The sequence below is a fragment of the Cynoglossus semilaevis genome, chromosome 11 (genome assembly GCF_000523025.1).
Source record: "Cynoglossus semilaevis isolate Cse_v1.0 chromosome 11, Cse_v1.0, whole genome shotgun sequence".
NCBI lineage: Eukaryota > Metazoa > Chordata > Actinopteri > Pleuronectiformes > Cynoglossidae > Cynoglossus > Cynoglossus semilaevis.
This window is the reverse complement of record NC_024317.1, coordinates 8,365,181-8,381,116: the sequence shown is the minus strand read 5'-3', so window position 1 is coordinate 8,381,116 and position 15,936 is coordinate 8,365,181. Positions and strand designations below refer to the sequence as shown.

The 15,936-nt window shown below is 38.4% G+C and overlaps 1 protein-coding gene across 1 annotated transcript; it reads right to left on the bottom strand.

The window, feature by feature from the left end:
- Positions 1 to 270: 270 nt before the first annotated feature.
- uqcc1 (ubiquinol-cytochrome c reductase complex assembly factor 1) lies at positions 271 to 9,675 on the bottom strand. The gene is made up of 9 exons (XM_008320379.3): positions 9,440 to 9,675; positions 8,558 to 8,665; positions 6,399 to 6,506; positions 6,048 to 6,120; positions 5,034 to 5,091; positions 4,811 to 4,919; positions 2,457 to 2,534; positions 2,172 to 2,285; positions 271 to 1,604 (listed from the first exon to the last, which is right to left on the bottom strand). The coding sequence occupies exons 1-9, from the start codon at positions 9,512 to 9,514 to the stop codon at positions 1,470 to 1,472; spliced, it is 858 nt and encodes a 285-aa protein (XP_008318601.1). The 5' UTR covers positions 9,515 to 9,675; the 3' UTR covers positions 271 to 1,469.
- Positions 9,676 to 15,936: the final 6,261 nt, after the last annotated feature.

The window sequence follows — 15,936 nt, the reverse complement described above, 5'->3', positions numbered from 1 at the left end:
TTACCATGCAGCCATTCTGAGAATGCCATACAAATACAAATTTGTCATTCAAATCAAGCGTCTTTACACTTCTTGTCCTAACCACCACTGCCCTACGTCTTCATACTAATCCTTGGGCACTTCTTGATCCATCATCTTGTCTACACTCTTCTCATTCACAAGTAAACTTTCATGTTCTTTATCACCCTAACCTTCTGAACACCCCTATCTCCATTTATCACCCGTGTCAGGGTAAAAGCCACAAAAACAAACACAAACACTTAGAAGCTGTAAAGATTGACAAGTACAGAGAACATTTTATTATTCAATATTTTTTAAAAACAAGAACGGTTGATTACACTTGATGACTATCAGGCTCGAGTTTCCTGTTCACTTCTGAGAGGATCAAAAGAATTGTGACATAATGGCACCCAAACGACTGAAGGTCCCTTAAACCTGACATTTATCTCTACATGCTTTGACAAAAATCTCAGTTGGTGGTGTAAACAGTGGTGACATAAATCCATACTAAAAGTGTGGTTCAGGAGGAGGAAAGAGGTGCAATAAATACAGGTTCTGATAACCAACAGGGTGATAGTGCATGAGTTTTTGTTTTCTTCTCCTATTTAAGGTTTGAAACGAGCATGACATCTACAGGAATAGACCAGTACTACTACTTTCACAGCAACATCTGTGAGTTGTCAGAGCTTACCTGTAGCCATACTAATGCAACTAACAATAGAAAAGGCAGACAGTGAAGGGGGGTTAAGTTAGAAACTAGCACAGACGAAGTGTTTTGGTTGCAATCTCCTGTTTTGAAGCCTTAACATTGGCATCTTACAGCCAGCAGGTGAGTCCAGAATCAACAACATCAACCAATCCAAACTCTAAACCAGTAATCACACAGAAACACCCTGATTCGTTGTCTATGTTGGTCTAAAGGAGACCATACTTTACTAGACTTAGGAAAACAACTTAAATCACAAAAACAAAATCTGAAAATTGTCTGTGGTTGGTTTGATCTAAGACTTTGAACCAACTTTAGATTTTTGAAGTCTTCAAAGTAAAAAAAAAAAAAAAAAAAAAAAGGTCTGGCTGCATCCAATTGCTTCTTACCTGGTAACACTGACTGAGGTTTATTTTACTTTAGACTTCAAGACCTGTTTGACCTACTTCTTTGGTCCATGCATGAAAATTGAATTACGATGACATTATCAGTCCTGAACGTCTCATACATCAGTCCAGAACTGTTGGTGTAGTCAATACACCTCTTCATTTCTGGGTTTTAGTGATAATGCCAATCTAAAGCATATGGTATGAATATATATTTAATATATATTTAACTAAAGGCAAAGTATGGATGTAGTGAAGGGGAAATGAAAAAAGAGTGACAGAGTAGAGAAAATGAAAAAAACAAAACTACGTGAAAGGAAACCCTACACTTGAAAAGTAAGTGAGGGCGACATCACAGTAACCCACGTCTACTCCACTCAAAGTCCGGTGTCATTGTACGTGGGTGTGACCACCTTAAGGATGCTCTGTGCGTTATCCTCCAACAGAGGACGCCATTTCACTTCCCCCGTCAGCAGCAGGTCCTGGCCATCAAGAGCGTCAATAAATTGCATCTGCAGGAAGACGAGAAGAAAAACATTTAGCTAAAGAATACTTTCCTTCACTTTTTAAAGTGTTTTTTTTTTTTAAATCAACCAAAACAAGCTAAACAGTAGGAGATCCACATGGCTATACACTGGGACCACTCCTACTTGGTTTCTATATTAATATATTGTAAAATCCAAATGTTAAAAACACGATTATACACTCATGACAATGCATTAAACACAAACGCCAAAACTGCTGACATAATACTTCCAATGACTGTAGCAGTGTCTCAATAGCCAGCAGGAAACAGCACCAAATAACATGTGTTCTTATTTATAAAGCCGTCTGAGATTTGGGAAATGTTCAATTATCTTGACAAAATCTAACGTCACATTGTTGTGGAAAATTACAAGATTTTTAAAAACATGACGAGTATACATTTAGAGTTTTGATATTTTTGCTAGATAATTTCTGGTTTTCCTCACTTTATTACCTGACATTGATACCCGATTGATTTTTTTCTCTTGTATTTACTGAAACCATGTTTTACGCACTAGTCAGCTGGCTGTTGGACTGGTACATAAAGAACGCACCTGTTTCCGTACATACTCCACCATGAGCTCAAGCTGTTGAGGCTCTTCACACTGACAACCAAACAGATTTTTCCAAAGGGCAGAGGCCAGCACACAGTCGTCAGACAGAATTCCCTACAGGCACAAAGACATATCATCTCGTATTTACTCCTTCACTAAGTGCTTACTTTCTTTTAACTGTGTGAAACCAATACTTCAGGAGGAAATAATTAACTCAAAGTAAAGTGAAATGGAATATTTTCTTCAAAAATTATATGCAGTCAGATAAATAAGTGCGTATTTCACCTCATCATATCCAAAGATTGCAGCGTAGAAAGTCTCGGTCATGACTTTCAATCCTTCCTTTCTATGGGTGGCATCAATCTTTATTAGAAGCAAAGCGAGTGAGGGAGAGAGACAACGAGACAGAGACAGAGGGAGAGAGACAAAAAGAGACAGAATTGATGACATGCAGTATTTCACATCGTCATTGAAAGTACACAGTAGTATGCAACACATTTATCTTATATAAATCATCTCTCACACTGTCTACTTTACTTCCATCTGGGCACATAATAAAGTAAGCCTTGGAGATGAGCGGCTGTCAAGTGGAAGGATGAGTGACTTTCACTCCCGCTCAAAGTACTTTTAAAAATTAGATCTTTCAAACACACACAAAAAAAACCATATTGAGGTTTGATTCTTACAACAGACTAACCCTGTTTACAGTTACCACCTCGGGACACTCACGGTTCATTAGTTGGGACTACAGCTTTTTATTTCTTTCCATCAGATACACAGCAAATTCCAGAAAGAAAATTCTTCATGTTTAGTGTTAGTTTAGTGACTTCCTGTAGGTCATCAAACAGCACACAGTATTTGATCTTCCTGAAGATGCTATTTGGCAGTGAAGGGTCAGAGGTCACTGAATAAACCGTGTCTTAACTGTTTCTGCTGTGCCATTCACACTAAAGTATTATTTACAAAAGTCAACTTTGCAGTTTCACTTTTGTGTGTGGGTCAAGCAGAACCACAGTGAGGCATGTTTACACTCACTAACAGTTCATGTGCAGCTGTAAAAACACACAACACATACACCCCCCCGAGCCCCGCCCAATGCATGTGTGCACACACGCCAAGCGTGACTCTGCAAGCTGTAACTGTAATTTCTCATTTCTGGCCTGTTTCTGTCACAGGAGGCCACAGGAGCTTCAACTACTCACACCACAGAGTAATGTTATCAACAAAACTAACACAGAACAGCTGACTCTGATGCTAACTTTTCATCAAGTGTACACTCATTTTGTCATACGTAAGTATTCTTTTGAATCATAAAGCCAGGTGTTTTAAAGCACAAAGTCCGGGAATTATCATGTAATAATTACTGATCTACTTGGGCATTTAATTTAAAAAAAAAGGGAAGAATTTGTCTTAATTGACCCACACTGTGGCAGAAAATATACCTGTTTCAGCTCGTTTCACTTTAGTCCTGGAAATGTTACTTATATACCAGTTGGTGTCAAAATAAAAAAATATTCTTGAGAAAAAAAAAAACGTAGTGAGTACCAGCATAAGGCTCCCTTTCCTCATCCTGCTCTGTCAGCTTCCATCCATAGGTTGCACACCCAGTTGCAGTCGTGTCAACTTCGGATTTTAGCATCATTTGAGTGCAAGAGGTTTGGTCTTAAAGCCAGGATTTAAGTCAGTGATGCCAATGAGCGACACTTCCTGGAGCTGCTCCACTGACAGAGAATAGAGGCGCGACTCTGTGGACGCAGCGACTGCAGCCAGGCTGGCCCTCTGGGGACCTGGCTACACTCGTTGGTCCACAACTGTGGCTGCAATTATGCTGATGTAAAACTCTAAGTCAACAAAACCTGCATCCTATATAGCATGCAATGGCACGAATAAAACTTAATGTGCTGTTGCATCATGTTCATGAAATAATGAATATGTATTTCAACAGAGGGACATTCAGTCATTTTCAGGCACGAGACCAGTTTTGCTTATCTCTGGGGAATTGTGGTTGTTTTTTGGTTTTTTTAACACTGAGGTTAAGAGGGGATGTGGCCAGGATGAACAGAGAAGCTCCTGTTAGACAAGGACCTCTAAGGAGAATTCCTCTCAAGCCTAAATACTGTTCAATGTTTAGTAGGCACACCGAGCCTGTCATTGTTCCTCTCACTTTGTCACGTGTGCAATTCAGTACATTGTCATAGAGCTTGCGGATGCTTACTGCAAGTACGCAATGGAGAAAACTGAGCAGTACCACCAAAAATCACGGGGGTGCTGTTGTGCTGTACAGCTCAGAAGCAACAGGAGTAACGGAGAAGACGACTGAAGAAACAACAGAATAACGTCAAAAAAGATGAAGGCTGTGTAAATGGGTTCACAGCTACAACTACATCCATGATGTTACTTTGCCGCAGGGACAGAGAATTTGCAAAGAACATATATTGGTTCCCAAGGCAGTCGGGGACTGTACTGAGGCAATACGAGTGGTGACATTTGATCCTCACCTTCACCTGCCGGGGCAGTGGTGACTTGGTGGTTAAGGAAGCGGACTTGGGTCCGGAAGGTTTCAGGTTCGAGCCCAGAGTTTACACTTGCAAATTTGTCTCAACTAATCCTGAGAACAGATGTGAAGACGTCACACTCACCCCCATTATTTTGCTCCTCTGCTCCACATCCTCCCACATTGAGTGTACAATGTAGTGGCACATGTACTTCCCCTCTCTGCCCTCCTGACGCATCCGCACCAGACACATCCTAACGAAAGGCAGAGACAGATGAAAGTCAGAGCATGTCTTTCTGTCGTTTGTCATGTCAGACTGTGTGTTTGAATGTTTGGTGATTGTATGTTTAGTAGTGTGCAAAACTCACCAAACATGCAACTGCGCAACCAAAAACCAGGAGTTGAGTGTATCAGGAAGGTTACATTCTGAAAGAATAACATGACAACGACAACGTATATTGACATGTCATGTAGTGAGAAAAAGATGTACGTACAGGTCGACCACATTTTCCAAGAACAAAACTTTTTCTCTAACCTGTAAATTTTAATGGGTTCTGTAATGTTGAACATTTGAACATCAACCAGTAATGATCAACCACCACCAGCACTGCAACAGCGCAGCCATACTAATCACATTGATTAGTATACAGTGGGCAATCTATACGAACAACAGATTTTATTTATACTTTGGAAATGATATAATGAAATGAAATTAAAGTGAGATATTTAGGAGAAGTACTTCAGCAAGTGTGTTTTATGGTTTGTTTGTTTTTTTTGGTTCAGTGAAAAATTATATCCCTCAGTGCCTATTTTTTTTGGCAAATCGAAAACATTATTTAAACTGTGAAGCAAAAACAACCATACATACGACGACTAAGTGTTTAAGAAAGAGTGGGATCATCAGGTGGGATCCAAGTGTGTGTATGTGTGTGTGTATTATTAGTGAGTGTAGTGTGTGCCAGGTAGTAAAGTGTCAACTACATTTGTCAGCTGTGTGGTGACAACATTTCTGGATGTTTCTCAACTCCTGCAGGACCAAGAAGGAAAAGCATGGCTTCAATGATAAATGTGTAGTTCTGTGCATGTTTTTTTCTTGATATTCTTTGACAATAAATGTAATGCTCCTTTCAAAAATGCATCAAACATTGGGAGACAGAGCACGTTCCATAGCTGCCCTCTCTCACTGGAACACCCTGACCACTATTGTTTTACTACTTTATACTTATTTTACTGTAAATATTTCTGTTCTTACACATTGTCTTACCAGTTCTATTTACAAGAGGGAGGGGCTGCAGAGAAAGTTTGGGGTTGACTATACGTAAGGCATTATTAATGATAAAGATCCCAAAATAAATTACAGCTTGGAAGTGACTAAAACTTACTTTCAAAGAAGTCGTCGTAATTGATCCTCTCCACACAGCATGTGTACATTCGTAACGCAGCAATTTTGATTTTCTACAAGGAGAAACACATTCATAAAAGTAATTACTCAATTGACTGATAATCTTGATAAAGCACCTACCATGCAATTGCCATGAATATCATGGCAATAAAAATATGTATTTTATAAAGTTTTTGATTTTTTTTTATCAAGTAAGTATTAGCCTTGATGTAGCCGCTATCTGTCACTATTAAATAGGAAAAACAGGAGCAAAGAAACATTTTATTTTTATTAAAAGAAAAAACATGTGCTACAGTCTAAACCAACATATATTAAACACTTTATTCCTCACCCATTTGTTGTACTTGAGCGGTCCTGTGAAGCCCATGGCCTCAATGAACTTGGTGAACGTTCCAACCTCTTCGTCTGAATGCCTAGGTGAATCTTTCACATTACAGAGCTGCAGAGGAAAATATTAGAAGAAGACAGGTTAGTCCAGTAGACAAATCGGAACTGAAGGGGTGACTAATTGCCACAAAAACCTGTTGGCAAAAAAAGTATTGTAAAAGGTGCATGTTGGTATTTTTAAAATTATAAAATAAGCTACTGGTTGTTTTTCAGACAGTTTGTTGTAGCTGATTTTCCATAAGCAAAAAACCAAACAAAAAAAGCTTCAGCCCAAGTACCCAACCACTGAGTGGTAATACTAAGAATAAAATTAAATTGAATGTCAAGATCAAAGTTTAAATTTGTGCCTAGACTGCCCCCTGCTGAAACATGGATTCACAACCTCAGATCAGATACAATTAAAAACTGCTTCACAGAGTGTGAATTTGAAAAGATCAACCCCTGTTTTATTAGTTAACTTTAATGCTATGTGTTAGCTATCAATGCTAACTTATAGCAGTGACTGCAGAGTAATCACCTGGGCTGTATCGCGTGCCTACCAGCAAGATGTTTTTTCTACCTTCCAACTGCTACATTTCACATGAACAGAGCTGAGGACCGTGCTCTGTTCATTAGTTACAGTACTGAGCTGTCGAAACAGACACGTCACTTTGGTTTCTGACTTTTTCATGTTTACTTCTTTATATTACTATTCTGAAGGTTATGTTGTTTGGTTTTAATTTATTTCTAAGTACTTCATAACAAAATTTCCATTAGGATTGTGAGCAGAAGGCGATGGGGAGAGAACCTTAACACTGTGTCAGCCCTGACCCACTCTCAAGACTCCAGAACCACTCTTTAATATTAGACAAAACAACAAACCTTGCTTTCATTTGAAATTAAAGGGCAGAGAGATAAAAAAAAAAGGGCGGTTACAAGGAACAAATTTTAAAAAAGCTGGAAAACAGATGAGTGAGTGAAAAGGACACATCTTAAGAATGAAAGGCTTCATTTTCTCTGTGAATGCAACTTGTCACCGCAGAAAATACACACCTGGGAACCATGGCCTTTACCTGGGGAAAGCAGCTGTGCAGTTCATACAGTGACCTATTCTCAGTGGTTTGGTGTCAGTTAACCTTAAGGAATTAATTGAATAGAAATCTTTTGAACTGACTCAGCTCAAGAATCCATTCAAAAGTTACGCATTAACATGCAAGTTTAAATAAATATAATACAGATTTTCAATCTAATCAAATGTGTTTTCCAAACTATATTACACAAATCTAAACAAAAATTTATTGAAGGGGTTGAACACACCGCTTAACACCCTCCGTTTCCTGTTACGTCTGCTGTTCTTGCCTGTCTATTTTTGTCACCTGTCTTATGAGGTGATAAGACATACACTGTGACAAGTGTAGGGTGAGTTACTTCAAAAATGCATTCCCCTTTTTTTGTTACTCAAGCAACATGGCTAACATTTTGACTGTTAGATTCCTAAATACTGTATGTATAGTCAGATTTAAACACACTTCTATGTTCAAGTCAGTGTTGTTTTGATAATAGCTCGACATGCTGTTTGGCCATTTTCACTCAAACATGAATCTGAATGTCAGCCCAAATGCTCAACTTGGCTTTGCACGACATGCCGTAAACAGGTGCACTATCGCCTCAGCAACAGCAGCCCGTGGCATGCTGAAGGAGAAAAGTTATAGACTGAGATTGGTATCGGCAGATACTCTAAATTGCGGTTTCTTGACATGAAAAAGTTGTATCAAGCCATCCTTAGCAAAAAACCTCAGGTACTGATATTGATAAACCGAGCGCCGTCCAATGGGTTTGTGTCAAGATGTTTATTATGAAGAGTACAGTAACAATACCGATACCTGATTTATTGTGTGTCTCATATTTAACTTTTCTCATATATTCTGTTTTTCCCCAGGATCAAAATATATTAATATAATCTCCCAATAAAATGTGTTCAGGATCAAAATATATTAATATAATCTCTCACCAATAAAATGTGTGTGAAATCCTTGCTCAAATTGATCTCAGTGACATAACTGCCTTATGAGGTGGGAACATTTAAAAAAAAAAAAAAGCAATGTAACATAGTCTCTTTTTTACCTGTGTGCTGATGTGGTAGCTTCGACATTGAGGTACAAAAGGCGAGAAGACTCTGGCTCGCTGGCATGTGACTAAAGCTCTGCTCAGGCTGGATTTTTCATGTAATACCTGGATAAAGATGAAAAGAACGCATGAACACAGCAAAACATGAAAAGTTGTAACCTATTCCAAACTGTTTTTAGCAATGTCTGAAAACTGAAAAAGAAATATTTACTTTCACAAAAACAGAAGTAAATGTTTCTTCAATTTCTTGTTATGCTACTTGTATGCTAATGTGCAGTTCTTCCAGCAAAGCCTTCTGATTATTTTTTAAGGAGCTTACAACTGAGTTTGTTCAGTTCTGAAAGTACTTTAACTTGAACAAAGACGTTATTTTCTGTGTGACTTCATATTGTTTGTGCTTAAAGAAGTATTCTAAGTATTTATATCTTGTGAAGGATGTTTCTGTATGGTCGGGCACAAGAATGTATTTAGAGCTCTGCAAAATGCAGATTATTTAGTCAAGCAACAGACTGAAATATTTTCAAAAACATAATCATTCAAATAATAAATGAATAGGAGTAAATCGTTAAGTGTTGCAGATATAAAAAAAACTGCACCCGTTTGAATTTAGGAGATTCAATCAGAAAGTCTCTTAAATTGCTGACTGTGATCAGTTTTTATCTTTAAAAGTTTCTGACTTTTTAATATATAAAATTCGATCGACCATCGTGTGTAAAAAATCTACATACAGTGCTGGTGTGTGCGATTGACTTATTTTATTTATCTATGACGTTAAATTGCCGTCCATCCTGTCATTAGCTCCCCTTACACAACTTTACGCAGCTCTAATCACATTAGCAGCTGAGCTAATGTTAGCCGTGACCGACAGCGTGGGGTTACCTGCAGGGGGGCGGCCCTGGTCGCCGCCCCGCTGACCAGTCTCCTGACAGCGGACTGCAGCGGCCGCCGGTACATGACTCCGCGTTTGACCGGAACTCGGAGATGAGAAGCGGACTGCCTCGGCTTTCGGGCCTGTTCACTTTAAGCCTATAGTTTCTCTCAGGGTAGCAGTGCCTCTGCACCTCCGCCCCCTTTAGCAATGTCAGCGGAATCGGTCCGACAAGAAACAACGTCCGCGAGGAAGATAGACTTTTGCAGAGAAACGGTCCGTCTGCTCAGACCGAGATTTTGTTCTTTTATTATTATTATTATTACTTAAATTGTGACGGTCATTCTTTAAATTATCTAATGATTTTTACTACACGCTGAGCTCTTTGTTACTGCCGATTATATACATGTTCTTTCTTTATTTTTATTATTCGTCTCTACCTGTATTTTATATATTTTGCATTAAAAAACAACTGAGATAGTTAAAAGATGACTAATATATAATATATAATCCAACATCATATTGTATCAAATAGTAAGAGTGTCTACATTCACTTAACAGGATAAGGGAGGAAACAGGGATTTTAAAGCCACAAGTCATCAAACTTCACTGATGTTCTTGTAAATATCTTAACATCCAAAAAGTAAAAACAGTGTGCAAAAATGAAATACCATAATATTAACAAATACATACATGGTATAGATTTACCCTAAAATAAAATCCAAATATATTTAAAATATATTATCCAGATGTATAAATATATATTAATAGCCCTTTTTTAGCTAAGGCTAAACTCAACCAGAAATATTATAATGGATTTCTAGTGCTTTAACCTTCCTCACCATTCATCACAAACCCTCAAATTTGCATGTGGACACATGTGTAATGTTTTTTGTTTTCAAAATGAGATGATTACAAAAATTGTTTTGTTTCCGCAACAAGACAAATTTCGAGTACATGAACAAACACATGCACAAAAAATATTGAAAGATATAATGTTTCATTCAAAGTGACTTTTTTTAAAAGCCGATGGCCAGACTCAGAGTTGGGTAATGTTTCCGTTTTTTGTTTGATATAACATTTATATCTGATGTATTGGTCTACACTGAATAGAGTGATAAGGGAAACAAAGAAAGTGTGCTTGTGTGTGTGTATGTGCGTCTGGTGTTTTAATAAAGAGTGATAAATGACAAGCTCAGAGGAAGTGTTGGATTCATGCTCGGCTCCTGTTCCTGTGAGAAACCTCTGCTAAAGAAAGCAGACATAAATAACGGCGACCGCCGCACCTTAGTCTGCAGCCCTGTGTATGTGTATGTCTGTCTCAACAGGAACCCATGGAAGAAAAAGAAAACAAAAGTCAAGTATGTATCAACACATGTATTCAAAAGTAAGTCTTTCCTTAGGAAAGTAAGTCTATATTTAAAGCACAGGCAACTTGCATCCAGCATGTTTGATAAGTAGTTAAAATGTAACTTTCTTAATTCTTCTTTTTTTCTTAAATGTGTTTTTTTTTATCTTGTTACACAGGGCTGGGACACAAAATGCAGCTGTGCAATAGCTCTTTGAAAAAGAGTCAGGCTCAGAAATGTTTTCCCCTTTTTAAGCAAAATAAATAAAGTTTTAAAACAAACTCTGTAGAAGTATATCGTCAGAGATTGTCTCAAATCACTTGCTTTACACATTAACCTCAACTCTTAAAGTTAAGAAGTAACACAAGCACAAAAACCACAGTGGTCATGGCGGTTGCCAAAAACAAGGCAACAGGATTAAAATGCAGCCAAACTCCAATAAAATATCACATTGTTGAGAAATGTTCCAGAAATGTAAATTAATCACCTATAAAGTAGTTCAAAACATATGCCAAACAAAACTACTGCAGTCTTACATCAGTGGTCCAACCAGGCACCAGGCACAGAACTCCGTCCAATGCACAAACTCAGACTGACTGACTAATATGCCTGTCATATGTGTGAAGCAATTGGCTGTCAAATTTAATTTGTAACATTTATTAGTCTTTCGAATATTTATATGTTAGCTGTTGATTAGAACATACACAAACCTACTGCTGTTTCCACATAATCCTAAAAAATGTTTTAAACATATCTTTAAAAAACTAGTTTCTGTCTCATTGTAAGTTGCTCAGTCTCCAACCAATGTTGGCTGTTAACACTTCAGTTTCTGTAGCCTCTAAGGGAGAAGATTCCCTAGAAAAAATGAATAAAACAGTAATACATACAAGGTGCGATGGGGCCGAGGAGCCACCGTATTACAGCAGATGTAGTATTACAGTTACTGTCACTCTGGGCTTATCTAATCTGACAGGCCTGATAAGCTAATTCCTGCCATAACTGTAAAAAAATACATTACTAATTAACAAATCTTAATTTAATATGCATTTTGGAATTTAAAAAATAAAACTTTTTTGTCAAAATTTTAAAACATATTACTTAGAATTTAGTCTTCCATGGAAGAAGTGAGTGAGCCAGACAGTGGCTCATTACCATTTAAAGGTAAAGGCACAGAAACCAGCTATTCAGATCAGGGCTGTTAAACAGGTGAAAAGTATCAAGCTGTGTTTAAACCTTCAGCTTTTTCTACCAAAGAATTTTACTAACATCACATTTCAAGGAGCCGTATGCATTTGCATAAAAAGGATCATAACATGCTCCTCTTTAAAGGTAATTAAGGCAATGAAAAAATGAAGGAGTCGGCGGTGATGCTGCATGTGTGTATAATAACAGAGAGGCTTTCCTGCCGACAGCCTGATTTCCCTGGTGTTTAAATGGAAATGACACATTTAAGCCTCGGGTTATGCTAACACTCAACCTCACTCACTTTTTCTGTTTCTCTTCCACACCATTCCTCCATCCTCCACCTCCCCCTTCACTCCTGGCTCTTCCGTCCCACACCCCCTGCCTAATGTTACTACTTACACCTACTGACGCAGGACAGGTTACCAGCCCGCTGTACAAACTGATGATCTAACCACCACAGCTGCTCTCTCTGTGCTCATACGAGGATGTGTAGGTTCATGAAACACAATATGTTTTCTTCCATTCGTGAAGCGAAGCCTGTAGGTGTGGAGGACGGCTTGTTTGTGCAAGTGGCACACATTTTGAAGTTTGAAGTTTGCTGCACAGGTCTTTAAAGTTTAAAGTTACCACTAAAAAAAAAAGTAGTCTAGTCCGTAGTCTTGTGAAAATGTTTAATAATGTTATACATCAGGTGAGACGTAGGCTTAGTTAGTGAGCTCAGTTTCCAAATTGAAATGTAATGTCCATGTTTGATAATGCAGATGTGATCACTGGGAATATCTATGTCTTTGCATCCTGGTCCTCCTTAACATCGTTATGATGGCGATCAATCATTTATGCATTCACCTGTGTAGTGTGTTAATAATGTAGAGAAATTTAAAAAATAATAATAATAACAATTGGAGGTTGAAGCTGATTGGTCTTTTGACTCTGCCCACTTTTTGAATTAGTCCACTTCAGCTCCAGGTTTGACAAACATTCATGTGAGTGAGTCCAGGTCAGCCTGCAGCAGTCCTGTAGTGGAAAATATGAACAGTGGAGCGTGTGTGTGTGTGTGTTTTAGGTGTGTTTGTGTGTGTATGCACACTTGACTGCACTCATCATACATTGTCAGTCACTTAACGGTTCATATTTTCCACTGGTTTTACTCATGGAGCAAATAACCTGTTAAAACATACAACACACACACACGCGCACACACACACATTGATTTACAGGCAGTGTTAACTATGACTAATGGTGTCGTTTGTTTTGCTGTCATGTTATTTCCCTGCAGTGGAAATAACTGGCACGTCACCTATTAGAGCTGATAATGACTTCATCCTTCACTGTGTGTGTGTGTGTGTGTGTGTATGTGTGTGTAGTGAACGGACAAGAGTGGGTGAAAATGAATTGGTTGAAGTGAGGAACATAAAATGCAGAGGTGAGATGCGTCATTGCCGACGTGAATACATGGCACACAACTGCCACGAATACACCAGTGAAATGTGACGCACCATCACGGTTCACACAAATGTGATTAAGTAAGTAAAGTATATGAACCAAAGAAAACTTCATCACAGTCAAAAAAACATGTTTATATGAACCAAAGAAAACTTCATCACACTCAAAAAAAGTCAGCCTTGAACCATTGGTCGCCACTGTACAAAAATGTACTGACTACGGAACGTAAAGACGGCAAAGACGAAATCAGAGAAAGAAACCTTCACCTCGTCTTGAGGAATTCTGAATTTGACATTTGCGGTGAAGAATCACTTTTGGCCTTACCCTTGTTTTTTGGCACCAGATGCCCTTTCTGACACAGCCTCCCTGTAACCTGGGACTAGGGAACTGGGTGGTAATGAGCCTCGAACCTTCTGGTGGCAACGTATGGGAGGCGAGGACCTGCCACTGTACCACTCCAGACGAGTGTGAAATATATCGTGCAGAACCTAAATAAACCGCCGCTTAGCGTTCTGCAGAAGTCGTGTGGCTGCAGGAGTAACATAGAAGTTTAACGAAGAAATGAAAGAAAAACTAAACGAAAGAAAGAAAAAAAACATCTTATTTTATAGTATGTTATGAAAACGAAAAAGACAAAACAATGTAGTTTAAAGATTTAAGTGTATATGGTACAGCTAGTAACACCTACAATTCTAGCTTTCCCAAATGTTTTAGAACAGGACCTACGTTCGGAGAAAACAAAATAATGTGACCAAACCTTCAATCAGGGTTAATCGGCTCAAAAGATTAGAATTCATCATGTTGACATCAAGGAACCGTAGTAATTTGCATATAACATATATTCTGTTTATGTTGTGTTTGCATTCAGGTTTGAACGTGGGTGGCAGGTATAACCTTTTTGGAGCAAAGAGTCCATAGGATGAGCGTCTGAGTGAGAGAAACGCGAAACTTCATCCAGCTCATTGTCGAGGGTCTGTCGGGATTTATTAGGCTGAGAAAAAAAAAACACACACACATACATACACATACATGTTCAGTTCCAGATAACTAAAGCTGAGTAGAGGGACCAATGACATCATGACAGCTACAGGGCAGTGCTGCCTTTTTCCATGTTTTCTTTAAGTCGTAGCAAAAGTTTATCCACTTTGTGATGAAGGAGCAGGAGTGTGTACTCAGAGTGTGTGTTTTAAGAAAGGTGTAGGGTGGACCCCAGAAAGACAAGACTGGTTGATCAGAGAGAAGGTTGCGACGTGGTTGGTTCCTAAAGCTGAGAACCCTTTTCCAACCACCATTTCATTTGTAGAGTTGGGAATGGAAGGCTCTGATCTACTGCCCAGGTCAGTCAGACTTTGGTCAATTTATGACAACTGACCAAGCTGCTGGTGGTGACTTCACAGACGCATTGGTGACAAGCAAATCACTTGATCAAAGTAGTCATTGAATTCAAGTCTGCTGGTGAGATAAAAATATATATTCTTTTCTTTTAATAAACCAAAACCAACTTTTAGTTTAACATTAGTGGTAAAAACATTTTTTTTTCAAATTATACGTCACAAACCAAGAAAAATAGAGACCCAATATGGTAATTACAATATACTCTCTAATCCAGAGAGCAGGTGTCATATTTCATAAAATAAATACTTAATCCATATTAATAAAAAGTAATTTTCTGTATTGGTCCCACCACTTATGTATACACTTACACATATACCAAACTTTTTATTTCTTCTGTATTTTAAAACATGTATTATATAGAAATAAAACAAGTAAAACATTTTAGAATATAAAACCCCTTTATGTAGATTTAAATAGCAAATTCAGTGGCTCCAGGACGTTTTTTCATTCATCCAGCCTCGACTCATCACTTGGACAGTGGGAGGAAACCACAGCACCGGAGAACACCCACATGGGAAACTATTAAGAAACAAGAAGGGGATGGAACAAGCAAAACGATGAGTTTCTTTCCATAAGACAGGACAGCTCAACACTTGCTGTTGTGTTCAGGCTAAAATTCTTAAGTTAGACACAATTTCTAACAAACACTGGGTCGTGTAAACCTGGTCCTTGGCTCCCAGTCTGTAAACCTGTCAGTAGGTACTGTAGTAGGAATGGGGTTCTTCTCAGGATACTCTTATTTCTGTAACTGCTGATGGCTCTGGTTATTTATGGTATGTCTTGAACTGATTAAAACTCTGGTTCTTCTCGTTACTTTATCTGATACAGTGATGTAGTTTGAAACAAACAAGCGCTCAGACGCACCTTTTTGTTTTCTTTATTTTTGAAATGGTTTCTGGGAAAACATGGAAGACAGTTCAACATGTTGAACGTATTTAGCACTGCAAGGGTAAAATCAATAACAATAGTCACCAGTGCCATGGCTGGGTGGTCCACCTTGTCACCGCAATGGAAAGTACACACACGCACACACACACATACACACACAACTTTGTCTAGTTTATCTCTTGTTGTCCAGGTTTTAAGTGTGTTTGACAGGACAGCTAGATTACACCACTGTTGTCTTTCTTGGCATC